Source organism: Tetrao urogallus (assembly GCF_951394365.1).
Source record: "Tetrao urogallus genome assembly, chromosome: 2".
NCBI classification, from domain to species: domain Eukaryota; kingdom Metazoa; phylum Chordata; class Aves; order Galliformes; family Phasianidae; genus Tetrao; species Tetrao urogallus.
In genome coordinates this window covers 41,830,750-41,855,404 of record NC_136814.1, presented here as the reverse complement: position 1 = coordinate 41,855,404, position 24,655 = coordinate 41,830,750, and the positions used below count along the sequence as shown (strand labels likewise).

General features: G+C 40.8%; 1 protein-coding gene across 1 annotated transcript in view; it reads right to left on the bottom strand.

The window, feature by feature from the left end:
• Positions 1 to 21,189, bottom strand: part of RPS6KA2 (ribosomal protein S6 kinase A2) — a gene marked incomplete at both ends in the record, with an annotated part of 258,686 nt that extends 237,497 nt beyond the window's left edge. Inside the window, 2 exons of the mRNA XM_079550851.1 lie at positions 17,898 to 17,942; positions 21,127 to 21,189. Of these exons, the coding sequence (XP_079406977.1) occupies positions 17,898 to 17,942; positions 21,127 to 21,189 (108 nt within the window). The remainder of the gene's footprint in view (positions 1 to 17,897; positions 17,943 to 21,126) is intronic.
• Positions 21,190 to 24,655: the final 3,466 nt, after the last annotated feature.

The following is a 24,655-nucleotide window of genomic DNA, read 5'->3' as shown; positions in this document are numbered from 1 at the left end:
GCTAGTTTTTTTTTTTTTTTTAAAAAAAAAAAGATTCTAACAACATATCAGTCCTTGCACCTGACTGTCATTCATTTTAACCTAACATTATTTTGATTCATAAATTCACAGTGCACCAGAAGAATTGGTTATTAGAAGCTAGAATTTTTCCTGGCTAGCTCACCCCTTACAAAATAAACAATAGATACTGGATTGAATCCTGCAGTATTTGTGCTTAGAAATGGGTAGCACAGCAGCTGTGGACACATGGTGCAATCAGGTTCCTAAGGCTTTTGCTCACAGTGCTACTGATCTGCAAGCTCAAAACAAGCTTTCATAATAATTTCCTCCCCCCAGTAATTTGAGGTGAAACATACTAAAAGTTAAATAATTTATTCTACTATGCAAAAAGATTTCTTATTTACAAGGCAAATGGCTAGTGTGAGTCTGTTCAAGATAATGAGACTTACCCTGCAGAAGTGCTGATGTTGTCTTACCAGTGATTAGAACAAGGGAGAAGCCACAACTCTTTTCAGGCTACTGGTTTTTGTTTTGTTTTGTTTTTTAAATAGGCACTGAAAAGCACAGACTGATTATACTTGATGGGGAAGATTGCATTGCGGAAACTTTTTTTTGCCTCCCACTTCCCAAAAAGATATGGAAGCATAAGACACATTCTTTCCTTTCCCTTCCTCCTGACACACTGACTCCAGAGCCACCTTGAGGGAGAAACAAGGAAACAGAAAATGGGACACAGCCTACATTCTGGGCAGTACAACACAATCTGTAGCAAATCAAGAACTAACCTTGAGCAACAAAATCCCCTCTCCCTTCCCAAAATAACTGACTCTAGACACTCAGTGATCTGGGGAGGAAGTGCTGACTGCGGGAACTGGCATGAGAGTTCTCCCTCTTTCCCTAATCTGCGAGCATCACTGCCCAGCACACTCCTGAAGCCTTAAAAACAGCTCTCAGGTAACCAACCCCCACCCCCTCACACCTCCCCAAACTGCCTGCATGCAAGCAGATGCCCAGGAGTCTGATGTTTAGGACTGTGTTTTTGATGCAGTGAAAGAAATGAGGAATCTTGCTCCTCCATGCAACCTGCTTAGCTTCCCTCATTCCAAGAATTAACCTTCAGGATGTTCTCCATCAATAAGTGACTGTACAACCTTTAAAACCAAAGCATTAAGACAGTTCATTTCGTAATTAATGTAAGAAAAAGGTAAAGATGCATGGCTACACTACAGTTAGAGAAATTCTCAGTGGAGAAGTTATCACTGCCCCATGCAATACAACTTCTTAAAAAAGAGAAGTCAGTTTGATGTCTTGAAATGTTATGCCTAGAAGGTTAAGGAATCTTGTGGCCAAGGTTTTAAAGGATTCAACCAAAGTTCTGCCTTTTCTAAAACAACAACAAACAAACAAACAAAAATATAGAAGGTTAACCACCTTTGCATAGGCATAGTGATTCCGACCTCAGACAGTGCTTGACAGCAGTGTTTTCAAGGTTCAAGTTAAGACACAAATGTCAGTGTCCAGAAGGTACAGTACAAGAAAAATAAGGAAAAAAAGAAAGCCTCCTGAGAAGCTTTTCAGTAAGCCTTTCTTATTGCAAATCAATACAAAAAATATGTACTTGTAAATATGCAGAAGGAGTAACAGATCATTAAATTCTGGCTGCAAACTAGAATTACAGAGGTTTGCTATATTTTGGGCTGTTTTTTCCCTTATGTCTTTCACATGTGAAACAGAACACAAGGATAAACCCAGAATATTCCACATCACCAAATTATTATTAACTATAAACTCGAAAACTTCCAACAGCAATAGAAAAGCAGACTTTGAACAAGTTCTTTAAAATTCTGACTTTTCCCATAGGCAGAATAGATCCAAATGAACTATCTGGGTGCTTAAACAGGCATGGGAATAGTTTGGCTTCTGTATCATATTCTTTCCTTGCTACAATAAGCGCTGTGAGGATGAATTCGCACTGTGGATAATTCCTTATCACCATAAGCCAGAAAAGCCTATTGCCAGAAGCAAATGCCTTATTGTATTCAGACTTTCATCTCAGCATATAGTTAGAATATTAGCATGTTCTAACAAGCATTTACTTCTTGTTCATCCTTTTGGGCAGTCTAGTTATTCTAAGATTAGTGATGATCCAAATGCAGATTTTTTTCCAGATTTACAGTAGCAGTTTCTTCTATCCATGACCTCCATGCATTGCTCATAGTTATAGAGCATTTAGAAACAGTTAATTAATGCAGGGAGTCAGCTACAGACTTCAGAGAAGAGCAAGAGTGCCTACAGCTGAAAATATTTCACATATTTCCTTCAGGAAAAAAGTCATTCTTACTTCTGTTCTCATTTATTAGCGTCCATTCAATTTACCTGTAATTCAATGTTACCATACAATTCATGCACACTTCAAATATCTGTATAGAAAATTAAAGAGATTTAAAGTGCTTCTTGAATTAGTTGATCTTCACTGATCAACACATAAAAGAAAAAAATTACTTTTTTCCCCCCATCTCCTCATTCAACATTCTCTCCATTCCTCTGAGCACATTCAACAGCTATTTCATCTCAATCATTCAACTACATATTTCTAAGGCAAAACGTCAGGAAATTCAAAAGGATTTCAAAAAAGGAAAAGCCAGCACAATGGCTTAGCTCTGCTGTCACAGTCCATTCCCTTCCTTCTGTCCCCAGTACCTCCCATGCATTGCACAAGCAGAAGACAAGCAGGAGTGGGGAATACAACTGTTCATTCAACCACAATTCTGCACACTTACCTTCCAAAAATTTTTGAACAGTGTACCCAAATAACTGCAACTACAGAGCTAATGGGAGAAAGTAGTCCATCTGTGAACTAGGGCCTTAAATAAGACAATCCCTCCCTTCCCCAAATATATTTTGCAAAATTAGGAGTGGATTTGACAACAGGATTTTGAAATCAACATTGATCAAGAGCAAGAGTATGTTAAGTTCAGATAGAGAGAGCAGAACCATCTGCACACTGTGTAGTTAGCCAAACTGTGGGATGATTAACTTACAAGATGATTAGGAGGAGCTGTCATAGCTTTGACTTGTTTGGGCTGAGGTCATTGAACTTCAGCAGAAGCAAAAAATAAATCTGTGCCAGCTCAATGCAATACAGTGTCACACTTTAAATGAAATATTCATACCCCACAGTATGGACAAAGGGTTAAAGAAAGGAAAATTTGTATATTTTAATAGGTATTGATGCCAGTACTGGAGAAGGTATGAGTCACAGGTAACAGAAGTCTCACTTTGGAGCCTTATGGTCTTTAGAGGTTCCGTGAAAAAGTTTTTAAACTGCTCAGAGTTGCTACACTCATAGACTCAAAAGATAAAATAGATACAAAGAATACTTAGAACTGTTTCGGGTTGAAAAATAAGAATTACTGCAGAAATTTTTTAAACCTTGAAAGAAACAGCTATGATCACTTACTATAACAATTCCTGCCTGCTGTGACCCATGTGCTTTCATCCTCTTGCACCTAAATAAAGCCCAAAAGATAGGGCTTTGTAATTTTCTAGAAAGAGTATTTTTTAGAGAATGTTCAGTCTGACTTAAAAGCTTCAAGAGAAGGACAGACTGCAACATCTCATATGTAGTTTTTCCCACTGATTATTCATCCACACTCCTAGAAATCTGGCTGTGGTCTCTGACTTTTGATTGCTCTCTGCTGTAGGGACTGAAGAGCAGGTACTTGAGCCACCCAGGCCATCATTTTGCATCTGGCTGGCAGAATTTCCCCAACAACTGGCTAACATGGTTCATTGAATTGCATGTAGCACTTCAACATCAGCTGCTATCATCCTAAATGTTCAAATTGGCATACAAGATACAAAAACATACAAAGAAAAACATACAAAGTCTGAAGAGTGTCTCAGGTTCTCCCAATGCTGATTAAATCTTAACTGATAAAAATCTCCACATTTCTTCTAGACAAGACAGACCTCTACTGGTGAACAAAGTTACTGCAAGCTCAAGAATTAGCTCAGAGCAACTTCATAGGAACATTTGAGTTAGAAGGTATTCCTAAAGGTCATCTAGTCCAACGCCCCTGCAATGAACAGGGAAACTTATATCTAAATTAGGTCACTCAGCTTCATTTAGCCTGGCCCTGAATATCTCCAAGGATTGGGCATCCACCACCTCTCTGGGCAATTGGACAAATTACTGTAGTTATCAGTTACAGGATGGCAACTCAAGGAGCTCTCTGCAGAGTAGGAGTGCAGCTTCTCAGAGACATCCAGAGATTGCCTATCACATGAAGTAATCCCTCTCTTTCAACACATTTCCTGCCAAGAGGACATCAGACAGAAACAAATGCACCCTGAGCATCACAGTCAGCTGCTCCTTGTACTGCTGCTGTTGCTGCATGAGATACAGAGCTGTGGATCTGAGGTGCATATCTGTCAGGCTCAGAAGATAGAAGAACAAAAGACTTTTGAGAAATTTGGGAAGGGAGTAAAATTAATGCATTTACCTTGAATACCAAAATATCATGGCTGTGCTTCAGACCAGCCTAAACCGAGCTCTATGACACCACAATTAATGCATGCCACTCGAAGACACAGCAACCCAAGCAACACTCAAACTGGTAAGTTTCAGTGAATCATTGTACCAGGCTCCTTGTTGCCGTTCCCTCACTACTCCAAGTCACCATAGCCTGCAGCACTGTGCAACTGCTTCCAGCACAGCTGATGAGGTTATCTAGTTGTTTAGTTAGGAAACACCTAGTACTTCTCACACACCATCCATTCAGATGGGTAGGATTGAAAAAGAAGCATAGAAAGGATCTTTCTGTATATCTTTCATTTCAGAAAAAAGAAGAGTGGGCAAGAGGCTGAAATCCTCATCCTTAGAATAATTCAGAGGTGGCCCCTAGAGGTCTCTCAGACCAACACCTGCTCCAACCAGAAACCAGTCCCGGGTTACGTTAGTCTGAGGCTGCATCCAGAAACTGGATGATTATGACTGGGAGGGGCAGGATTTAGTAGAATTTAGAGGGGAACTTTTTAGCTTGCTTGCTTTTAAACTTGGGTGAAATACATTAATGCAGAGAATTATGTTAGTCTGCCACAATAAATAGTTTTGATAGCTACCTGTCTGAGAAGTGCTCAACATTATCTCATACGCTTAATGCAATTCATCAGGCTACAAGTATACAAGATGTACAAAACTAATATCGTGTGATACATGAATGTACAAAACTTATTTGAAAGCTATGCTAAAATCCATTCAATAGCTTATCTTCAAGATAGTTGCCATATTGAAACATCACCCTGCTTTGGTGGTTTGCTTGAGCTCTCCAAGACTTGCTCTATGATAGCTCACTGAGCACTAAGTGTAAACACTGTACCAACACCTACAGAATGGCAGTAAAATAAATGAGGCAGCGCCATCCATAGAAAATATTAGGAGGATGGAAATCTGTATTATATGTGGAAACATGTCCTCCACCATCTTAATTCACTCACCCAGGAAGGAATCCCCCACAGATAAGAAGGGAACACACATCCCAAAACATCAGAATCCTGAGGCCACACCACTCCCTACAGCAAGATTTCAGAAATGAGCAAACATCAGAAGTCTTAAAGTTTCTATAGAAGCTTCAGAAGTAAGCTGCTCAGCAGTACTTGAGTTGCACTAGATGTCAGTATTGCCTGCAGGATAATGTGGCTGAGGCTAGGCAAGCGCACACTGAAGGACTGCTATTTAGGGCATATTAAATTGAGTCCACATTCGCATAGAACTCAGTTAAAAAGAATCAAGTCTGCTTTTTATTCATACAGGCACATGCTACAAAATAACATTCTTCATCTTTAAGATACGTTTCCCTCAAAGCTGATCTGGTTTTGCAATTACATAAAAGCAAAGTTCAAAACCGAGTGTGCATCTGCAGAAGTGCTATCTGGTTTCTGCAGGGAAACAAAGAAGCTGGCAAACTTCCATTCTTTTTATCTGGGGAACACAAGGTCTCCCAGTAGTAAAAGTAGGCAATGTAATGCAAGAAGCAGTACTAGCAGAGCACACCATTCAACAGATTGTGGCTGCTGCCCCTCAGACTCATCTTCTCCTTCCCTTTTCTTGGACAGGGACAGAAGCAGGCCAGCTTGCTAGCTCAAGTAGCACATAGTGGGGTATTCTGCTTTCTTCCCTTGGTGGGACTCCATTTCTGGCCTCTCATCTCTGCTAGGCTGCCAACTCCTCAAAAGTTTTGAGAACAGGAATTTGTTTGAAAGTGCTGCCCCTCTTTCATATCTGACTGAAGGTGGCCATAGTATCTGAAAATTATGGTTGAGGGTACAGTAACAGTGCAATTATGAGTTGCCTTCTAAGGAACAGGCTGAAGATTTATCACGTGAAAAAACAATTATTTAGAATAAATTGAACTCAGAATCTATTAACCACGGCATCCTTCAGCAACAAACAGCTGCATAATTGCTTGCTTACAGACAGTGCCATCTCAAAGTACAGGAGTTTTCTGTGCAAGTCTTTAAATGAGACATTTGTCCCCATGGCAACAGACTGCAGGTATGGCCATGCTGCAATTGGAAGATAAGCCTGCTAGTTTCACCCTAGCTAATATAAAACAATACAACAGCAAAGCCAAAGCAGCATGGCTCAGGCTCCTCAGAAACCCAGCATACATTTGTTAGCTACAACTCATGCTGCCATTCCTCAGCTGCTCCTGGTGCTGAACCTGTTATTCCATAGCTGATGTAGTCTCAGTGCAGCTACAGAGCAGCACCTGACAAGAGATGGACACTGTATCCAAATTATGTCTGCATTCACTGTTTGGAAGTGTGATACATTAAGAATACTTTAAAAGATATAGGACAGATTGTGCCCTGTCCCTGCCAGTCACAAAAAAAAAAAAAAAAAAAAACACCAAAAAACACCAAAAAACACCAAAAAACACCAAAAAACACCAAAAAACACCAAAAAACACCAAAAAACACCAAAAAACACCAAAAAACACCAAAAAACACCAAAAAACACCAAAAAACACCAAAAAACACCAAAAAACACCAAAAAAAAACACAAAAAAAAAAAAAACAAAAAAAAAAAAAACAAAAAAAAAACGAACACTCAGGAGTAATACAGACATAGGATAGGAGAAGCCACTTTCCCCCATACCACAGATAGAGGTACCCAACAGGCTGTTTAGTTCCATTAGCTCTTTTGCCTATGGATGTCTTGAGGTTCCATGTTTATATATACACATATTTTTACATAATTCATTTGAGTGTAAGCATCTGAATTCTCTCACCAAGCTTATTATAGTCAAAAACCTAAATTAAAGCCTTGCCTTGTTTAAAGTGAAAGCACTATCTGCCCACTGCAATGCTGCCATAGCCCTGTGAAATGCTACAGTGTATCACAGAAGTCTATGATGTAAGTGGCTTTAAACGCAGCATCTCTAATGAGCACACAAACCTACGAGTTCCAGTTTGCTTTTAGGTTTATGCTGCCTCAGATTTAATCTTCAAATTAGTTAGAAAACAGGAGGAAAAGAAAAACCAATGGATGCCTTAACACACCATTGTATACATCTGGCACCTACCCTCTTCAGTCACTAAACATCTATGCTAATTCGCACAGGCAAAGCAGCATCTCTCGCAGAAGAGAGCACTCGGCCCCCTGGCAGACATGCACCAGAGGAGTGAGCCATGCCTTTTCCAGGTCCTTATGCAGAGAAGGTGGCTGATCCTGGCATCCCACAAATTTTTTCATTGGGAAGTCGCACAGAAAGCTCTTTCGCTTCTACACATTCACTAACAAATTCACTCCACTGTTTATTTTGCCATATTGAAATAAAAATCTCAGAAACAAGGAGAAATAATGATGTTATTTGTTTCAGTCTTGAAAATCTTTCTGTTACAATAACTCTGCATATGCAGATAGATTTGGGTGCACAGGCCATGGTAGTATTCCACAAAACTACTGACATTTCTAACCTCATAAAGGACGATCCTTTTCCCATCAAATAAAAAGCAAACAAACAAATTTGTAGTTACTCAAACCAAAAGCCCTAGACTCTGGGCAGGCCTGTTCTCTTTGTACAGTGGATGATGGTATCTCTGTCTTAGCCACAGCACATATGCTATGTTCAAGGACTGCGTAAGCAAGTCGCTACAGCTACCTGGGCCCCGACACACTCCTCAGTCCCAATACTGTAGAAGTTTAAACTGGTTTTGCTTGCTTTCATTTTTCTTCTCTATCTTGCTGAATAGCCCATAAGCAAGGAGATTCACCCTGCAAATGAACAGGAAGTATCCAAGCACATGAATTCTCTGATGCAGCAAAGCAAACAGGATTTGCCAGTGCTCACCATCCTTCAGAAAGCCATTAATTACTGCAAACAAACACCTTAATCTGGATTAGTTTTACTCTTCAAAGCAGCACAAGACACTATATCCAGATGGCCAGGGAAAACAGAGCTTGCACTGCTTCTCCTACAATCAGCATCTCTCTTGTGCAGTGCTTAGGGCATCATTAAACGCTTCTCTCAGCTGTCAGCAAGGAGTACAGTCTCTTGAAAAGAGGCTTTTCCAACTGTTGTTCCAACTGTGTGCAGAGTACTTCTATGTTAGTTAAAGGAGCAGGAAAACAGCAACTGGGGAAAGCAAGGTTTGAATGGCCTGTTCTTCTTACAGTGCCAGGGACTGATCTCACTACAGCCTGTACCTCTGCTCAGGTTAGCCTGCTTGAATGTCCTGTAAACATTTGCACTACACGTTTTCTGATGGCCTGCCTGACTCAGGAAGCCAAATATGCTTTTATTTACATCAGCAAATCTGAGGGCTAAGATCTTAACAAGAAGGATTACTAAAGCTATACTAAAATATATTACAAGGAATAAATCATCAAGGTCCAGTAGAGCTCTCAATATCATCAGCAAAAATAAAATTGACTTGACTAATCCAGAAGTATCTTGACTTTATATTTGTAATTGTCAAAAAGGAGGCTCAAGTGTTCACCAATACTCACAACTGTTCAGGTCACCAGGTGCTAACAAGCTCACTGTCCAAAAGTATGCTTGCAATGAACCCTTACACACTACCAAGATACCAGTCTCAATACCACATAGTACTTGCCTTGAAGGCAAACAAAAAAATACCGCAAAGCAATTAAAAAAATATTTAGAGAATGGACAGTATGTATAGGCCATCACAGACAAATAACTGGAAGTAGTATGGAAGGCATTTCTCTTTAAGCTGACTGCAGTTAATTCCAGAAGGATCTTCTACTACAGTCAGGAGTGTGGGAGTTGGAGGTCTGATAGTTCCTCAGAAACCCTTCGTGGCTATCCCCCTCACATCAACTTGGAAGAACTAGCATCGTCCTGGCATCTAACTGGAAGACTGATCAAGTTATCACTTCAGAAACATAACAAGTGCTGCTCATGGCTCTACATATAACCAGAAATGAGCTCTGCAGCAAAGACACAATTTGTCAATTGAAATTCAATAAAAGAATATGGATGCTATAGAGTCACAGAATCCTTAGAGTTGGAAGGGACCTTTAAAGACCATCTCGTCCAACTCTCCTGCAATGAACAGGGACATGTATAGCTAGATCAGGCTGCCCAGGGCCTTATGCAGCCTCACCTTGAAAGTCTCCAGGGACAAGGCATCCACCATAGCTGTTCCAGTGCCTCACCACTCTCACTGCAAGAGACCTTTTCCTTACATCTAACCTAAATCTGCCTTCTTTAAACTTGAAGACATTTCCCCTTGTTTTATCACCACAGAACTTGCTAAAGTATGTCCCCCTTCTTCCATGCCAACCTTCTCCGTATTTGTACAGTGACCAGCTAAAGAAAAAACAATTCAAAAATCTCAGATGCCTATGGTACACCGTCAGTACAAAAAAAAAAAAAAAACACAACAAAATTCAACTTCAGGTTTTTCTAAAGAGCTCCAATCCAATTGTCTCATTCTCTCCCAGTGTGGATGCAACAAATTAGACTGCTTTGAGACACCTGTTGAAAAAAAGACTCGTTCTTACAGATTTTTGAGATTCTACAAGAATAATTTCCTGCTGCTCTACTCAGTCACAGCCATGAATCAGCCTGTTAAAGTTATCCTATGTGAAAGCTGAAGTCACGTTTATTTTCCAGTTCAGATATTCTAGCTAGTTTTCTATTCTGCACCACAATTAGAGCTTAAAATATTCCAATATATAATGCTATATTTGCAAAATACTTAATGCAGAGCCAAAGTATTATGAAGGCTAAAGTGAGGATTCCAGAAGTTACAATGCCAGAGAGACTTCCAGCTGATCTCCATGAGGATTCTCATTTCCCTGTCTAGAAGACAAATAGCTATCAAATTCACTCACAGTCCAGGGAAGCTCCATAGCTCCAGGGACGTTGGCTCAATTCTGCCTGGTTTATCCATCAATAGGATTACGTCAGCTTCAACTAGACACCAAAGCCTTTGGGGTTCTCAAATCCTATAATTAGCATGAAAGAAACAAAAGCACACATTTTTCACTCGCAAATTGAGTATACCAGTCTTGGGTATTTCTTTATTATTGAATATTTTTTATTCAGTTACTTCAAGGTTGACTACTCTGAGACAGCATGTACACGCTCCACCTTCCATAAGCAAATTATTTATTCAAAGCTGGCACTAAGGACCCAAAAGGTGTACAAGTCCACCAGTGACACAGCATGACAAGCCATGTTTCAGGAAAATGACTCAGTAAGTCCAAAATGTTTTGCATGTTTAATTAAGCCTTACACTAACTCTTGTTGGCAAGCACAAGCATGAATCATGGAAGCTAGATCACAGGAGCAACTCAGCAACACAAGAGCTTAAATGCTTACTCCTGGAGCTGAATAATTACTTACTACAGCAGGAATTTGAGAGGAAGCCTTCTGCTTCATGGACAAGCATAACGCAGATAGGAATAAGGGAGGGGTGGGTTAAAAAAAAAAAAAAACTACAACAACAGATCAGTAAATAACTCTAAGCACAGATGCTCTACTACCAATATTTGTGGGAGCATTGGCATCAGCCCCTCTTCCAGCTATCAGTACGTCACCCACTGAGGCTGCAACACTCATCCAGTGCTCTCACTTTAGCCCAAAGACTAACAGGAAGAGATGCTGGTAACATCACTGGCATAAGGTTGTGTGTGATCATTGTGTATGACATTATATTTACTCAGTATTAACATAATTGTTATTTGCGATTCTCTTTTGCATACTGTAAGACACAGCAGTGTCTTGAGCTGCTTCACTTAACAAGGAGATGCCTTAAGAATCAACAATAAGCTAAACTTCTGCTGGCAGTTCAGTTCACAAAGCATGATTCTGCTGCTAAAACAAGTACGTACCAACGTTTGTCTATTGTTCACTGGTTACCCATCCCCAGATCTTGTTCTTTGAAAGAACAGAGGAGACTGAGAACTTTTACAAATTGAAAACCACACAAAAAGCGTGCAACAGGTGTCTGGTTTAGGATATTCATGAGAGCTATAAGTCACACCCCACATACACATTCTTAATTTAATTCACATATACACACACTCCTCTATATTGTCGAAGGGAAAAAAGTGTCATCATTATCCTTTGTTCTCTTCCACTGTAAAGTTTCATAACTAGATTGCAATAAAGTAATCAGCTATCCTACGTTACCAGTTCTACTTGAGAACTTTCCATCACCATTGTGTTGATCTGCATGGTGACCAGCTCTCCTAGTCAATACAGAACCCATGAGTTCAAGAGCACTACCACAAAGAAAAGATGCAAAGACCTCCACTTGATTCTAGCAATCATTCTCAAGTTACAAGTTTGGCATAGTAAAGCAATACTAACACCTTGCTTGTCAGAGCTAAAGAAGGCACTGACCATTTGATGCATTGTTCCCATTTCTTTTCTACCACACTTGTTAATAGAATCACTATCACAATGAAACAATCAAAACAGTGATGAAGTGACAGAAAAGCTACAGAAGTGTCGTGTTATTCCTCCCAGTACAATAATAAATAGAGGTGGTTGGGAATGAGGCAAACAGTTCTACATACTTCACCCTAGCCATTAAGCCTTACATTAGCAAAAACTGTCATGGACTTTTACTCTTGCTGGGGAAAAAAAGAATGTATGAACTGCCAATAGGGCTGACTGGAGACAATCCAACTTAAGAGGCTCATCTTCTTTCAAGGTCTTTCAGAACACCAGCTAAAGGATTCAGCACATTCTTCTCCTAAGGGGCTTCCCAGAAAGATTTGAAATAAGATAGAGAGATCAAGAATCTCATCCTTTTCATCTGAAAATCATAATGAATCACTCCTTGAATGACTTCTCTATTCAGCTGGACAGAGCACAAGACAGCTTTGCAAGATCATGACCACGGCATGTCAATCAGGGCCCTCTGCATCTTTCACAAAGGATGTAACAACTGTCAGGCACACTGAAGGATGAGGAAGATAGAACTACCTTGCTCATACAAGCCAGAAATGATTTTCAGGTGACAGGACCCTCCCTGATGAGGGCTCACTGACCTAATCAAGGCAGTACCTGTGATTTTTAATCCCTTTCTATCAGCACCTTCTGTAGGAAGAGTGATTCACAACCTTCTTAAAAAGAAAAAGGAAATAACATTAAAAAAAAAAAAACTGCTGCCATGTTCTTGTAGAAAAGTGGTCACTGAAAACTTCATCATAGAAAATATATTCTTCTTTGTAGAAGAAATGCAGGGGATAAATTAGTGCATACTCAGGAGCATATCAGGAAGCAATCTGGTCACATTAAATCAGACACTCTTGAAAATGAGACTATCAACTTTTTCAGCAGTAACGTATCTCTTATTGTTCTATTAATTGTATTTTCTTCCTCAAGAAGTACTATTACATGTTCTATGATATCCTTATTGCTGTTAAAAACAAGACTAAAAAGAAATAGAAAGAATAAAGTTTTATGTTGGCAAGTGTTGTGGACACCACCAGTTTCAGATCACTAGAAATGAGAGCTGTGCTCATTGCAGCACATGAAGACCAGGTCATCTTTTCAGGTATTCAAACATTAATAAACAGACTTCAACACCACATTTTAAAAACTAAAGGCACCACAGATGAAAGACATCAACAAAAGGATAAGAGAGTACTTCAGTCATCCATCATACATGCAATTGCTCATTAGTTCACAGAACATTCCTCTCCCCCCCCCTCCCCCCCCCCCCTCCCTTTTGTCCTTTTCAGTTTGATAACAGAAAGAAGAATCCAAGACAGAACTGAAAGAACACAGTAATCAGTCTAATTACTGACTTCACAAAAACAGCAATTAAAGATGAAGAAAGAAGCTACAAAACAGATGAAAATAGTGATCAGGCAATCCAAGACAGATCTAAACAGTGGGTGAAATCCGTAATTTACTAAGTTCCTTCTGCACATCCAGAGTAGAAGTACTTACGTGAAGTTAATACCTAAGGCTTTACAACCAGCAAGAGGTCATCTGATCACACAGAATCACAGGGGTTGGAAGGGATCTCAGAAGATCATTGAAGTCCAACCCCCCTAATAAAGCAGGTTCTCTAAAATTGGCAGCACAGGTAGGCATCTAGGTCTTAAATACCTGCATAGAAGGAGACTCAACAACCTCTCTCGGCAACCTGATCCAGTGCTCCATCAACATTACAGTAAAGTTCTGCATGTTTGTACGCAACTTCCTTTGTTCAAATTCCCTGCCCATTACTCCTTGCCCTACTGCTACACACCACTGAGAAGAGCCTACAATTTAGTTATGAAAGAAATACTGTACAGAACCTAACTACCCGTGGCTCCATTTCCAGTCAACAGGAAACCAGGCAGCTTCTTGAATAAAATACCATTGCAGCCTAAATCATATGTATACCTGGAAACAGAAGTTTAATTCTTGTTACCTACAATGCTAACAGGATAATTACCTTATGTCTAACAACATCCATTCGGTACTTACAGCACAGCTGGTGGGGCTACCTTTTGACTTCCCCATCATATCTTTGAAATAAAGTAGCCAGTGCAAAGCTTTTTTTCCTTCCAGAGCAGCATTTGTTTTACTTCATTTTTGCCACTTCAATTTTACTTTGGGGAAAGTATCTACTTCCAAGCTTTGAGTTTGACACAAGCTGGGAGTTTAAAAAAAATAAAGACTTTTCAGTTTATTATAACAAAAGAAAATAGACTTTCTTATCCTAGAGCTGCAATTATCTGAGTGTAAAATTTGTGCATTTCTCCCCCCTCCTCCTCCACTTAATATAAGAGTCAAGTCAACTCCAAAACCACAGCTCTCTGGAAGCACCACAGTCATCATAGAAAGAATTTATCCTCACCTCCAGTGGCTGCCAAGTGACTAATTTCTCCCAGTGACACCATTAGTTCATAGGTAGCAGTCTCTCAGGCACCAACTGCCATTATAGAACAAGTTCATTTGCATGAGGGAATAGTTTTCCCATATATGAACTTTTTTTATTAGAGTAATAACACTTGTCCAAAAAAAAAAAAAAAAAGCATCCTGATTCTGTTAAGTGCTTTACAACTTGTGTATATTTTACAAGGACCTTTTCCCCCCCATACTCAGTATGACATTTACTCAGCATTAACTGCTATGGTCCAAAGTGTTGGATTGCCCATTGCTACATACTGAATAACAGCATCAGACTAGGCTGTGTTGGTGTCTACTTAAGGAATAAAGATAAATGGAAAAAATGGGAGGGAAGAGAAATATAACAGTACACACCATTTCCCTGAACTGCGCAAGCTGCACCATCCCACTGCACAGGTACTTTTTGGAGTACCAAGAACAGATGCAAGATCCATGTCAGCAGAGTCCTACTTCAACAAAGATCAGGATAGACTCTAGCCAACACAAAAGAGTTATGCTTCAGCAGAGGGTATGTTGTTTTATTTATTCACCCTGTGAAAAAAAATACTGTGGTCTGCATTAAAAAAAAAAAAGACATTTAGCCTTCATAATCAGTTGAGCAGTCAATACTATGCATATCAAAACACCTCCAATTAACTTAAGAAAGCTGAAATTGCTTTATCTGAAGATAATGCTTCAGGGGATAGATCTCACCAAGGTATATAAATGCCTAACAGAAAGAAGCAGCCAGGTTCTTTTAATTGCTCTCTATGATTTTATTGTTACTGTATGAGTGCATAATACAAGCAGAAAATTACATGCATCTTTGGAAATCTCCGTCCAGAAGTAGACAATAAGGCCAGGTCTTACCATTCTCACTTTCACCATGCAGTTTTCATAGAGAAAAATCCATAGAATTCACCTAGTTCTTTTTCTGGTTGACTGCACAACTTGTGCTGCAACTCTCCTCAACTTTTCCAAAGCCCCTCCCTACAAGTCTAATTGAAGAGCTGCAAACCCCTTTGGAAGAGTGAAACAACTCAAAGCAGAGGAAAGCTGAAATCTAGCTTCCAAATGCAGTATCACAGTGCTTTGAAACTTGCCTATGCTCATTTATTTATTTATTTTAAGAAGGATGCAACAATAGATATTGCTGCCAACTGCAGCTTCAGGGAAGAATTTATATCCGATATAAATTCTTTACTTGAATCTAGACCAAACCACAAAGCACAGCACTCTTATTTAAGAATGTATTTGTGCTTGTAATAACTCATGGTCAAGCTTATTATTCCCTATTAAAAATAAAGACAACCTTGTCAAAAAATCATTTTACAGAAAAACAGGATCCAACAAGTATAAGCAAGGACTTGAATAAGAATTTGTCTCAAGGAAGTCCCCATCAACCAATGTGCTTGCCTTTGTGGCTGGGCCAGTGGCCCACTCCTGAGTGCTGACACATTGCTTGGAGGACCAAGATGTGCCTCAGAAACACATGCTGTAGGCAACAGACAAATTAATAAGTTACGCACTCCAAGATGTTTAAAAAAAACCTGTCCATCATGAAGATCAGCCAACTGAAAAACAAGAAGTGAAGTTTCCGTAATGTATTTGCCACTGTCTCATTTGTCTGTACTATGCCCTTGATAAGAGAAACAGCAGGAAGTCAATGCAGCCCAGAGCAAGTTTCTAACAAGAGCATCCCCTGAGCAAGTGTTATCCATTGCATATCCTGATTTCAATTCACCCCCTAAGTCATGCTTCAATGTTTCGTGGAAAAACTGACTTCGGAATTGGGCACAAAGAGCAATCAGTAAGAAAATTCACCTCAACAGCAGACAGTTCCCTTTAAGACCCCTGCAGTAAGATGTATGCTTCAGTGAAATATCAGGCTTATAGCCTCAGCCAATGTCTGAAATAAAATGACAGCAGCAGAGTAAGGACAAACAAATCCAACCATTTTCCTTAATGATATTCACTGTAGAGCACTGAGAAAACTTAATTGAATAGCGAAGGAACTTTGACATGACAGATATTTCACTGTCGAGTATTTGTTAGTCCCCACTGTGTGTGTTTTCTAATACATAATTACAACAAGTTTCTGTCAGGCATAACTGCATCACTCCCATTAGAAATACAGCAGGAGCAGATACACAGGAGCTAAACACAATTACCATACAGATACCAAAAAGCAAATTGTACTTAGAGCAGAGAACATGCAAGAAAATAAGAGAACATAGGGCTGGGATGTCTAAGTAATCATTACTCACAACTTTTATCTGTTTAAGTTAAAACTTAAGAATCCTAAGGTACACCCTTAATAAAAATGAAGTAGGTTTAAATTCATTTACATTTATTTAGGGAATGAAGCAGAAATATCCTCTTGAAACTCAAGAGCCCACTAACCGTGATCTTAATTTTCAGCATTATTCTCAGAAGATATCACGATGAGGACTGTTACCTGCACTTGATTTCAGCCCTAGGCATTTTGGAGAATAATTTGTTGCAATCTTTAAAAATTGAAAGGGGAAGAAGTTCGCAAGATGAAGTTGCACCTATTCCAAAGGACTCAAAAAACAAGACTCCATCCCCCCTTTCTATCATTAGGAGTTTAAGATACTCCTTCAGCGTAGCAAAAAGCAACAACCACCTTACCCTTCACCAAAACCCAAATATCTCAGGTAAAGCATAAAACTCCTATGAGTAAAAGGAGCTTACCAGGAGTGGGGAAGCTTCATGTGTTCAAAGGAGGCAATTAATCAAACATCTTTGCAACCTCCCTTCAGCCCTAAGATTTTCAGACACTTTTTGAAAGAAAGAAATACAGAGCCATCTTCGACACATCCTTTGCTTACTGTCTCAGACCAGCAGCATCACCATCTGCTGACACCTTTGGTCAGCAGCAACCTGTTATGTAATCAAGTTTTGCCCTTGGCTGATCACAAGAGTCAATGCTTAATTTTGTTCTCAACTGCTTTGCAGCTCTCTATCACATTCCATTGCATCTATTTGGCATTTGAGCTCTGAGGCAAGGACAGTATTTTTCTACAGTTTTTAGGAAAATAGTACAATGCCACAATAATGCAAATAAATAAAACCTGCATGAAATGATTAGATTAGCCATGCTCTTGATGAAGAGCAATTCCAGTGGACATACAGGAATCAAAGTTGAATAACATGTAAAGCAATCAGTCAGGCACAACTCATGACACAGAAGCAGCATTATGATGGCAATTACTCTTCCTGAGGCCATTATAAAATACCCCCCTTAGAAAAGGCACTGGCCTGGAGAAGTATTCTTTCTGGGAAAGACAGCAGAACAACATCTAAAAATCATTCTCCTTCCAGTTGGCCAACTTCTTTTTTCTTTAAAAAACAAAAAAAGAAAAACAACCACATTGTACTAGCATCTTCAATGCTAGAAACATAGGGAGAGAAAGCTCCTCAGACATTCAATTTCTATAACGGCAAAAGGTTATAATATAATCATTCACTAATGTGTGAAACACAGATACATAGACTTGCCTCTTTTACAGGTTCTTCATCCAGGGTAGCTTCTTCCACCACAGGCTAGGGAACAGAAAGGAAAATTTTCATGTGAATACACATTCTTAGGAAAGATACAGCTCCACCACTACAGGTACATTCAACTATTCACATTTAATGTAGGTAATATAAGCTTTGAATTCAAGAACATAACCTTCCTCTCATAGATGTGTAGATTGCTCCAAGAGTAGTGTCTCCTATTTTCTTTCCAAGGAAACTACTATAGATACAAAGAGCACAATAACACCTATCTAATAGAGCAAATTCTCAGTGACAAAGCACTGTTTTTCCAACACAGTCACCATCAACTACGCATTTTTGCCAACAATGAACAGGAGCCTGCATGCCACATTTGGCTGAAATCTGTACCAGCAGAGGTGACCCATTGTGACCCAGAACTGAAATGCTGCACCCACCACTTCGCTGTGCTGATATGCAATGTTTGGTCTCCATAAGTGTTCAGCAACTGTTGATGAATGTCAGTGGGTGCTATTTTCTCTGCATGGAAGAATTCAGTGATGCACTTTTGCTTCATCTGTACTTCCATGTCAGACACCATTTTGTCAGACTGCACCTCTGCTGCCATCTGTCACACAGCAACGAAAAGTAATAGGATATTGGTTTAGCCTCTGATTCTGTACCACCAACATCCACCTCTGATGTCATAGATCAGCATAATGAAATAGGAGCCACTGCTTTCAGAGCAGCCCTCATAAGCTATGATAAAGCCACATACTATTTGCTGAGTATTTATGTGACTTATTCAGTTATTCACAACATGTGTAAAATTTGTATACTACTTTGAGCACACAGAAGAAAGCAGGAGCACACTGGCACTAAGATGGCCAATGAACAGTTGAAACTGGGTTTGTCAGAGAAGTGATAAAAGAATGAAAGAAGATTATTCATGAATAATGTACATTTGAAGCCCAGAACAGTAACTCTTGCTAAGAAGAGAGAACATATGTATACTTAATGTTATGTTTTCTAAACACAGCTTCCACGTCAATATTAACATTTTAATGAGTGCTCAGCTCTAGTCTAAGCTGACAGAAGCAAGCTGAAAGCTTAAGCAAGCATCCCATCCTCTAAAAAAAACACATTCCCAAAGCTGTAACTTACTCTCCATCCATCAATAAATCTGCCTAAGCGCAAATAAAATTCAGAGCCAGTAAATATCCCCATGTTATTGCTCTCTTATCAGGAAGTTAATGACCTCCTAAGCCAACAGATGAAGGCAGCAGGATTTTATCCCTTTCTTCCCTTGCAAAATAAAACATAATATGCCCTCAATGCACTCCTCCTTATGATGCGATCGATCTACTATAAATGCTATCATTAATATCTGCAAGTCATTCACCTGAGTCATGCACAAGCACTCTTAAACACATCTATTTTAAAAGGCTTTTTGGCATTGAGGGAGAGGAGGAGAAGCACACCCTACTGCCTAAACAAGAGGAGCCGTCTCCCTCCTTGTCGACTAACTGAGAAAGGCTTACACAAGAAAAGAACAACTTGCAGACAGCCACAAAAACACATTATCCCACACAGCTTCAGAGCCTATGACAGCTCCCAAGACGCAGCTCAGACACAAGCGTTCAGGCTGCAACAGCCCATTATGGAGCCAATGGCATCACTGATGGAAACTATGAATGCTTTTCATGGACAAGAGCCCGCAGAATACCAAATTAATTTTGTGTACCTTAACTAGATTTGAGCAAATGGTACTGCAGGAATTCTTCCCACAGCAAAACCTAAAGGGCTGTAAGATCTTCTGTCTATTTAATGGGTTTAAAAGAAAACAATAAATCAAGGAAATTAAGTGATGCTTTGTCTGTTATTCTTACGTAAACAGTAGAGCATTGTCCATAACTTTCTGACCTTTTCATAAGTGAAATCTTATCAAGAACGATTATCTCACATAGTTTATAGCTATGGTACTCCTAAGAGCAAGAAACGATTAAAAAACAAGCAAACAAAAACTAAAACCATCCATGTGATTAACTATATGCATAAGGGGTCAACTCCATTGGTAAGGAGACCCACACAGCTTTGTTGCTTTGCCTGGAAGGGCCTAAAACCTTCTCCGGCAATAAGGGGAGAAAATAAGGATGCTGTCATCTCAGGCAGTGATAACTGGGCCTTTGTGCAAAGCTGAGAGCTTCACCTGTGGTCAGAGGTTGTTTTTCCCCCGCAGGGGTTGATGCACAAAAGGACATCTGAGCAATGGCTGAGTGTCTCCTGCCTGGGGCAGAAAGACACTGGGCACACGCACTGAACAGAGGCAAATATCGCAGTAAGTGGAAAGGTAGATTTGGTTTGAGTAAGAATAGCAGCATTTCTATGAAGTCCAGTAGAAAAACTGTTCAGTGATTATAGGGATATAAATCTCCTCATTGGGAAGGTGACTGAGCAAGGTGCTATCTGACTACCTGAAATCAGAAGCAATGTGCAGACACTCAGACCCAGCTTGCATTAGCACACAGAGTTTCTTACACAGCCTAGAGCAGGAGGTGGCACTCAATACTGAACGCAAACCTCTCCAATTCTAAACTAGTTATGAACCTCAAGCCTCCAGCATGAACAGCACCAGGATAACAACACATGGTGCATCACTCCTGCTGTGCTTCTCAGGTATTTAAGCCCACACTTTGTAGAAAACCTTTCTCAGAGCTTTGGGGCTCCTCTGCTGAGGCATTCAGCATTCTCACAGCATCTGTTTGAGCTACACTGACCTCCACATCCCTGCCAAAATCCATCTCAGAACTACAGTCGCAAAAGCCAGGAAGCCTTTAAGCGTAAATGAAACTCAGCAGTACATAGCAAACACAGCACTCACACAAGTGCTACTCCTCTATTTACATCACCTGGTGAAACAGCCAACTGAGAACACACCGCTTTTCCTCACACTACTCAGCAGCCCCAGAAATACCCATCCCGAATCCACGGTGCCCACTACATCACTCAAAGATGATGCCCTTCCTTGACATAGGTCTCAAAACTCAGGTGAAGAAGCCGCTGCAATCCCAGCTGACGGTATGTGGGGCTCAGCAGCAGGCGGCTGTCCCAGCCCTACGGCACCGGCCGAGCTGCCGCCCTCCCCGGCGCGGTGCTGTGCCCGGCACTCTGTCCCCGCACCTCGGGGCGCTTCCCTCTGCCGTCGCCTCTGGCCGTGGTGCAACAGGTGCGGAGCCCGCGGGCTGCTCACCTCCGTCTCCATGGGCTCCACTTCGATCCCTTTCCATAGCTCCAGCAGGTGGGCTATCGGCATGCTGCCGGGAGATGCCTCGCAGGAAGAGAAGAGAAACGAAATACAACTCAGAAAGCGGCGGCCGCCGAGAGCAGAGTGGAGGCACCGGAGCGGGACCCAGCGCGGGACCCTCCGCCTCTCGGCAAGATGGCTCCGCACCGCCCAGCCCGGAGCTACGAGAGGGGCGACGCAGCTCCGCTCCCCACCCGAGCGGCTCCCGCACCGCGGCCAAAGTTGCGCCCGAGGCTGCGCTGCGCCGCTGCTATAGCAACGGTACCGCCGGGGCTGCGCCGTCCCGCTGTGCCCTACGCCGGGTGAGACCGCGGGGCAGGAGAGGAAAGAGGGAATTAAGGAGCGATATCGTCTTGGCGGTGATTCAGAGCGCGGGGATGTAGCGATTAGAGAGCACTACTAACAGTAGAGCCGGAGTTCACCGATCTGGGTGGTGTTCCGGTCTGGAAAAAAAAAAAAAAAAAAAAAAAAAGCAAGCCATCATTAAAATAAACGCTTTACTCCCTCAATACGCTGCCTAGGAAGGTGAAGCCAGTTCCCTCCCCCAGATCTGGCAGCTCGTCTCAACTGCACTACAGCAGAAACCACGAGCTTGCCAGCCGCAGGGACCGAGGCTTAAACGGGTATGATTTGGATTCCAGTCAAATTGAGGCTAACATAAGTGCATCACCTTCTGACAACTTTATCATCATATTCCCAAAAGCATTACCGAATCACAGAATTGTAGGGGTTGGAAGGGACCTCCAGAGATCATCGAGTCTACCCCCCCTGCCAAAGCAAGTTCCTTACACCAGGTTGCACAGGTAGTCATCCAGGCAATAACCGGTAAACAAGTCGCTACTCAACCATCTCAGAACAAATAGACATTGTGCAAAGTGCATCTTTCTTCTGTTCCATGCTCAAAAAGTCACACATTACCTCCACAGCAGCAGTGAGCAACTAATTCAGAGCAAACATTAAAAAAAAAAAAAAAAAAACACCACACAAAGAAACAAAGCAGCAGCATCCCACTCTGGGCTCTGACCCCCATTCCCCCAGCTCTGCTCAGCAACAAGAAGCTGCCCTGAGAACTGCAGCACCACACAGATCTATAGGAGAGACAACATCTCTCTGACAACAGAAGGTACATCAGCTGGGACCACAAACAGAGGTGTGCATTCAGTCACTGCTGCAAGAGCTCAGCTCTCTAATTCTGTAGTGGAATATGAGCCTTGATGAAGTGCAATCCACACAGAGCACAAAGCTTGCTCGTTTTGAGGCACAGAGCATGGAAAGCAGAGAGCAACAGCAAAACACCTACAGCAGCAAGGAACTCAGACATGCCTAGATAGTTCTGGGTGAGGGAGATGAAGGGAACAGGATAGCCATTGTTGCATCTGCATCCAGGTTCTTCATCAGATGCAGGCAGACCTAATATGTTCACCTCTTTTACAGAAGATTGATGCAACTCTTGAGACATGCAGTTTAATGTTTTAATGTTTAACTTAGGACTAAATTTGGCTATAATGATTTTTAATGAAAATACTCAGTGTTCATTTGTGTGAGGTAGAAACAAAGAAAACTGAATAAGGTCCTGTTACACCTTTTGCAAACACTTATTTTTCAAGTGCAACACATGTACACCAGAATAGCTACTGAACTCTTTCTGTACTCCAAGATAAATTGGACCTCAATCATCTGGCCTAAAAAGAAAAATAGAGCCTTTCAACCTCCTGTATAGAAAAGAAAAGTAAAACAATGCATCTCACTTCCGTTCGGCTGCATTTTGTCACCACAGTAATCCCACTGAAGTCTATGGAATGTTTTTGACAAGAAGCTTTGCACCTTCACAGGTGAGGTTACCATTTTTCTTCTAGATGAAGAGAGCATTATGCTAGAACATTCATCCACAGGGAAAAGCACCTTGACATACCCCCAAGCTTAAAATTCCTGAGTATTTGGTAAATGAAGCTTGCCAATATTTGATGTAGTCAAGAATTTGAAACAAAGGTTAATCGTGGCATGCTAAAAGTAATCATGTCACTGCAGAATGATGAGTGGCATTTAACTGACAGCCAAGACTGATGTTATTTTCTATGAATAGAGCAGCAAATTAAAATCCATGCTTCCCTCCAGGTCCCTGTGATCCACTTACAGAGATATTGGATGCAAAAGGGAATGAGTTTCACAGAATTGGGAATTTTTGCCTTTCAGAAATATTGCACTATGGATGGGATCAGTAGGTGGATGGCATATGTGGAACATCATGGGGGCAGAAGACATACAAGCAAATAGAACTACAGTTTGTCTCTAAGGACACCCAAATCTGATCAGAGCAAGAAGTCACAACAAGCGAGAGTTATGGGTTTTTAAAGTATTTTTCTCTCCAAGGGAAAATTAGTTAACCACAGTCACAGTTTAGCAGCAGAAGTAATAATTGAAAATATGCTAAGTAGGTCAAGAATCACACAAAGATTGATTTAACTTATTTCAAGAATATGAAAGCATTTGATCTCCTGTGTAACAATGCTGGACTACTTAGACAGTGGCTTTTACTCTGTTCTTATCCATCTCTTGAGTACTGGCTCATGACTGCTGCCAGCTGCAGTGCAGGGGATACCCCACGGTGTTATAATGATTTTCACACTAGCAGAAGGGACACCGATGCAGAAGATTATTTCTAAAAACCATTATCTATAAACTGCATCAACACACTGGACACAGATACTTCACACCTCCAGCACTTTGCTATAACGGAAAGCACTGTTTCCCATTTGATACACAGAACAGAAGAGAAGCAGAGAAACAATATGAGGGCTGCCCTGAAAGTAATGCCTTCTATTTCATTATGTTGGCTCATGATGCTGAAGGTGGATGTTGCTGGTACAGCAGCAGATTTTGAGCCTTCCTGAAACAGTAGATCACCTTCACTCATGCAGGATTTTTTAAAAATTATTTTTATTTTCTTACACAAGCATAGCATGCAGACTCTTCGCTGATGAAAATGCATAGATAATGGGGGAAACAAATAGTGATTTGTAGCTGAAAATTTGCTCTGTTGTACTTTCCACGGAACTAATCTGGAAGCTCTACTTTAATATCAACCAACATACTTCACGTAACTAACTTAACACACTTCCAAGCTCATGTAACCCCACTCATTTTTACTCACAACTTGAGTTTGTGAGCCTGACTAAAAGGGCCATGTGAATACAGAAAATGGCTGAAACGTATACTGATGAGGTATCAGAAGACAATGGAAATCTTCCCTTATTCGAGGGCATTCCCAAGGTCCCTATCTGCATTTAAATACCTTTTCCTGCTGCCTGAGCATAACTGCCATTAGTTATAAGGCAGGCAACACTGACACTAGCAGTCAGCTTCTGACACTCCGTTCAACTTCTACACCAGGTCAGTGACTTACTGAAGCCTCCTTCACTGCACACAGCCCACTGCGTCACGATGGACACTTCCCAGTCTGCTTAACCCCAGCACC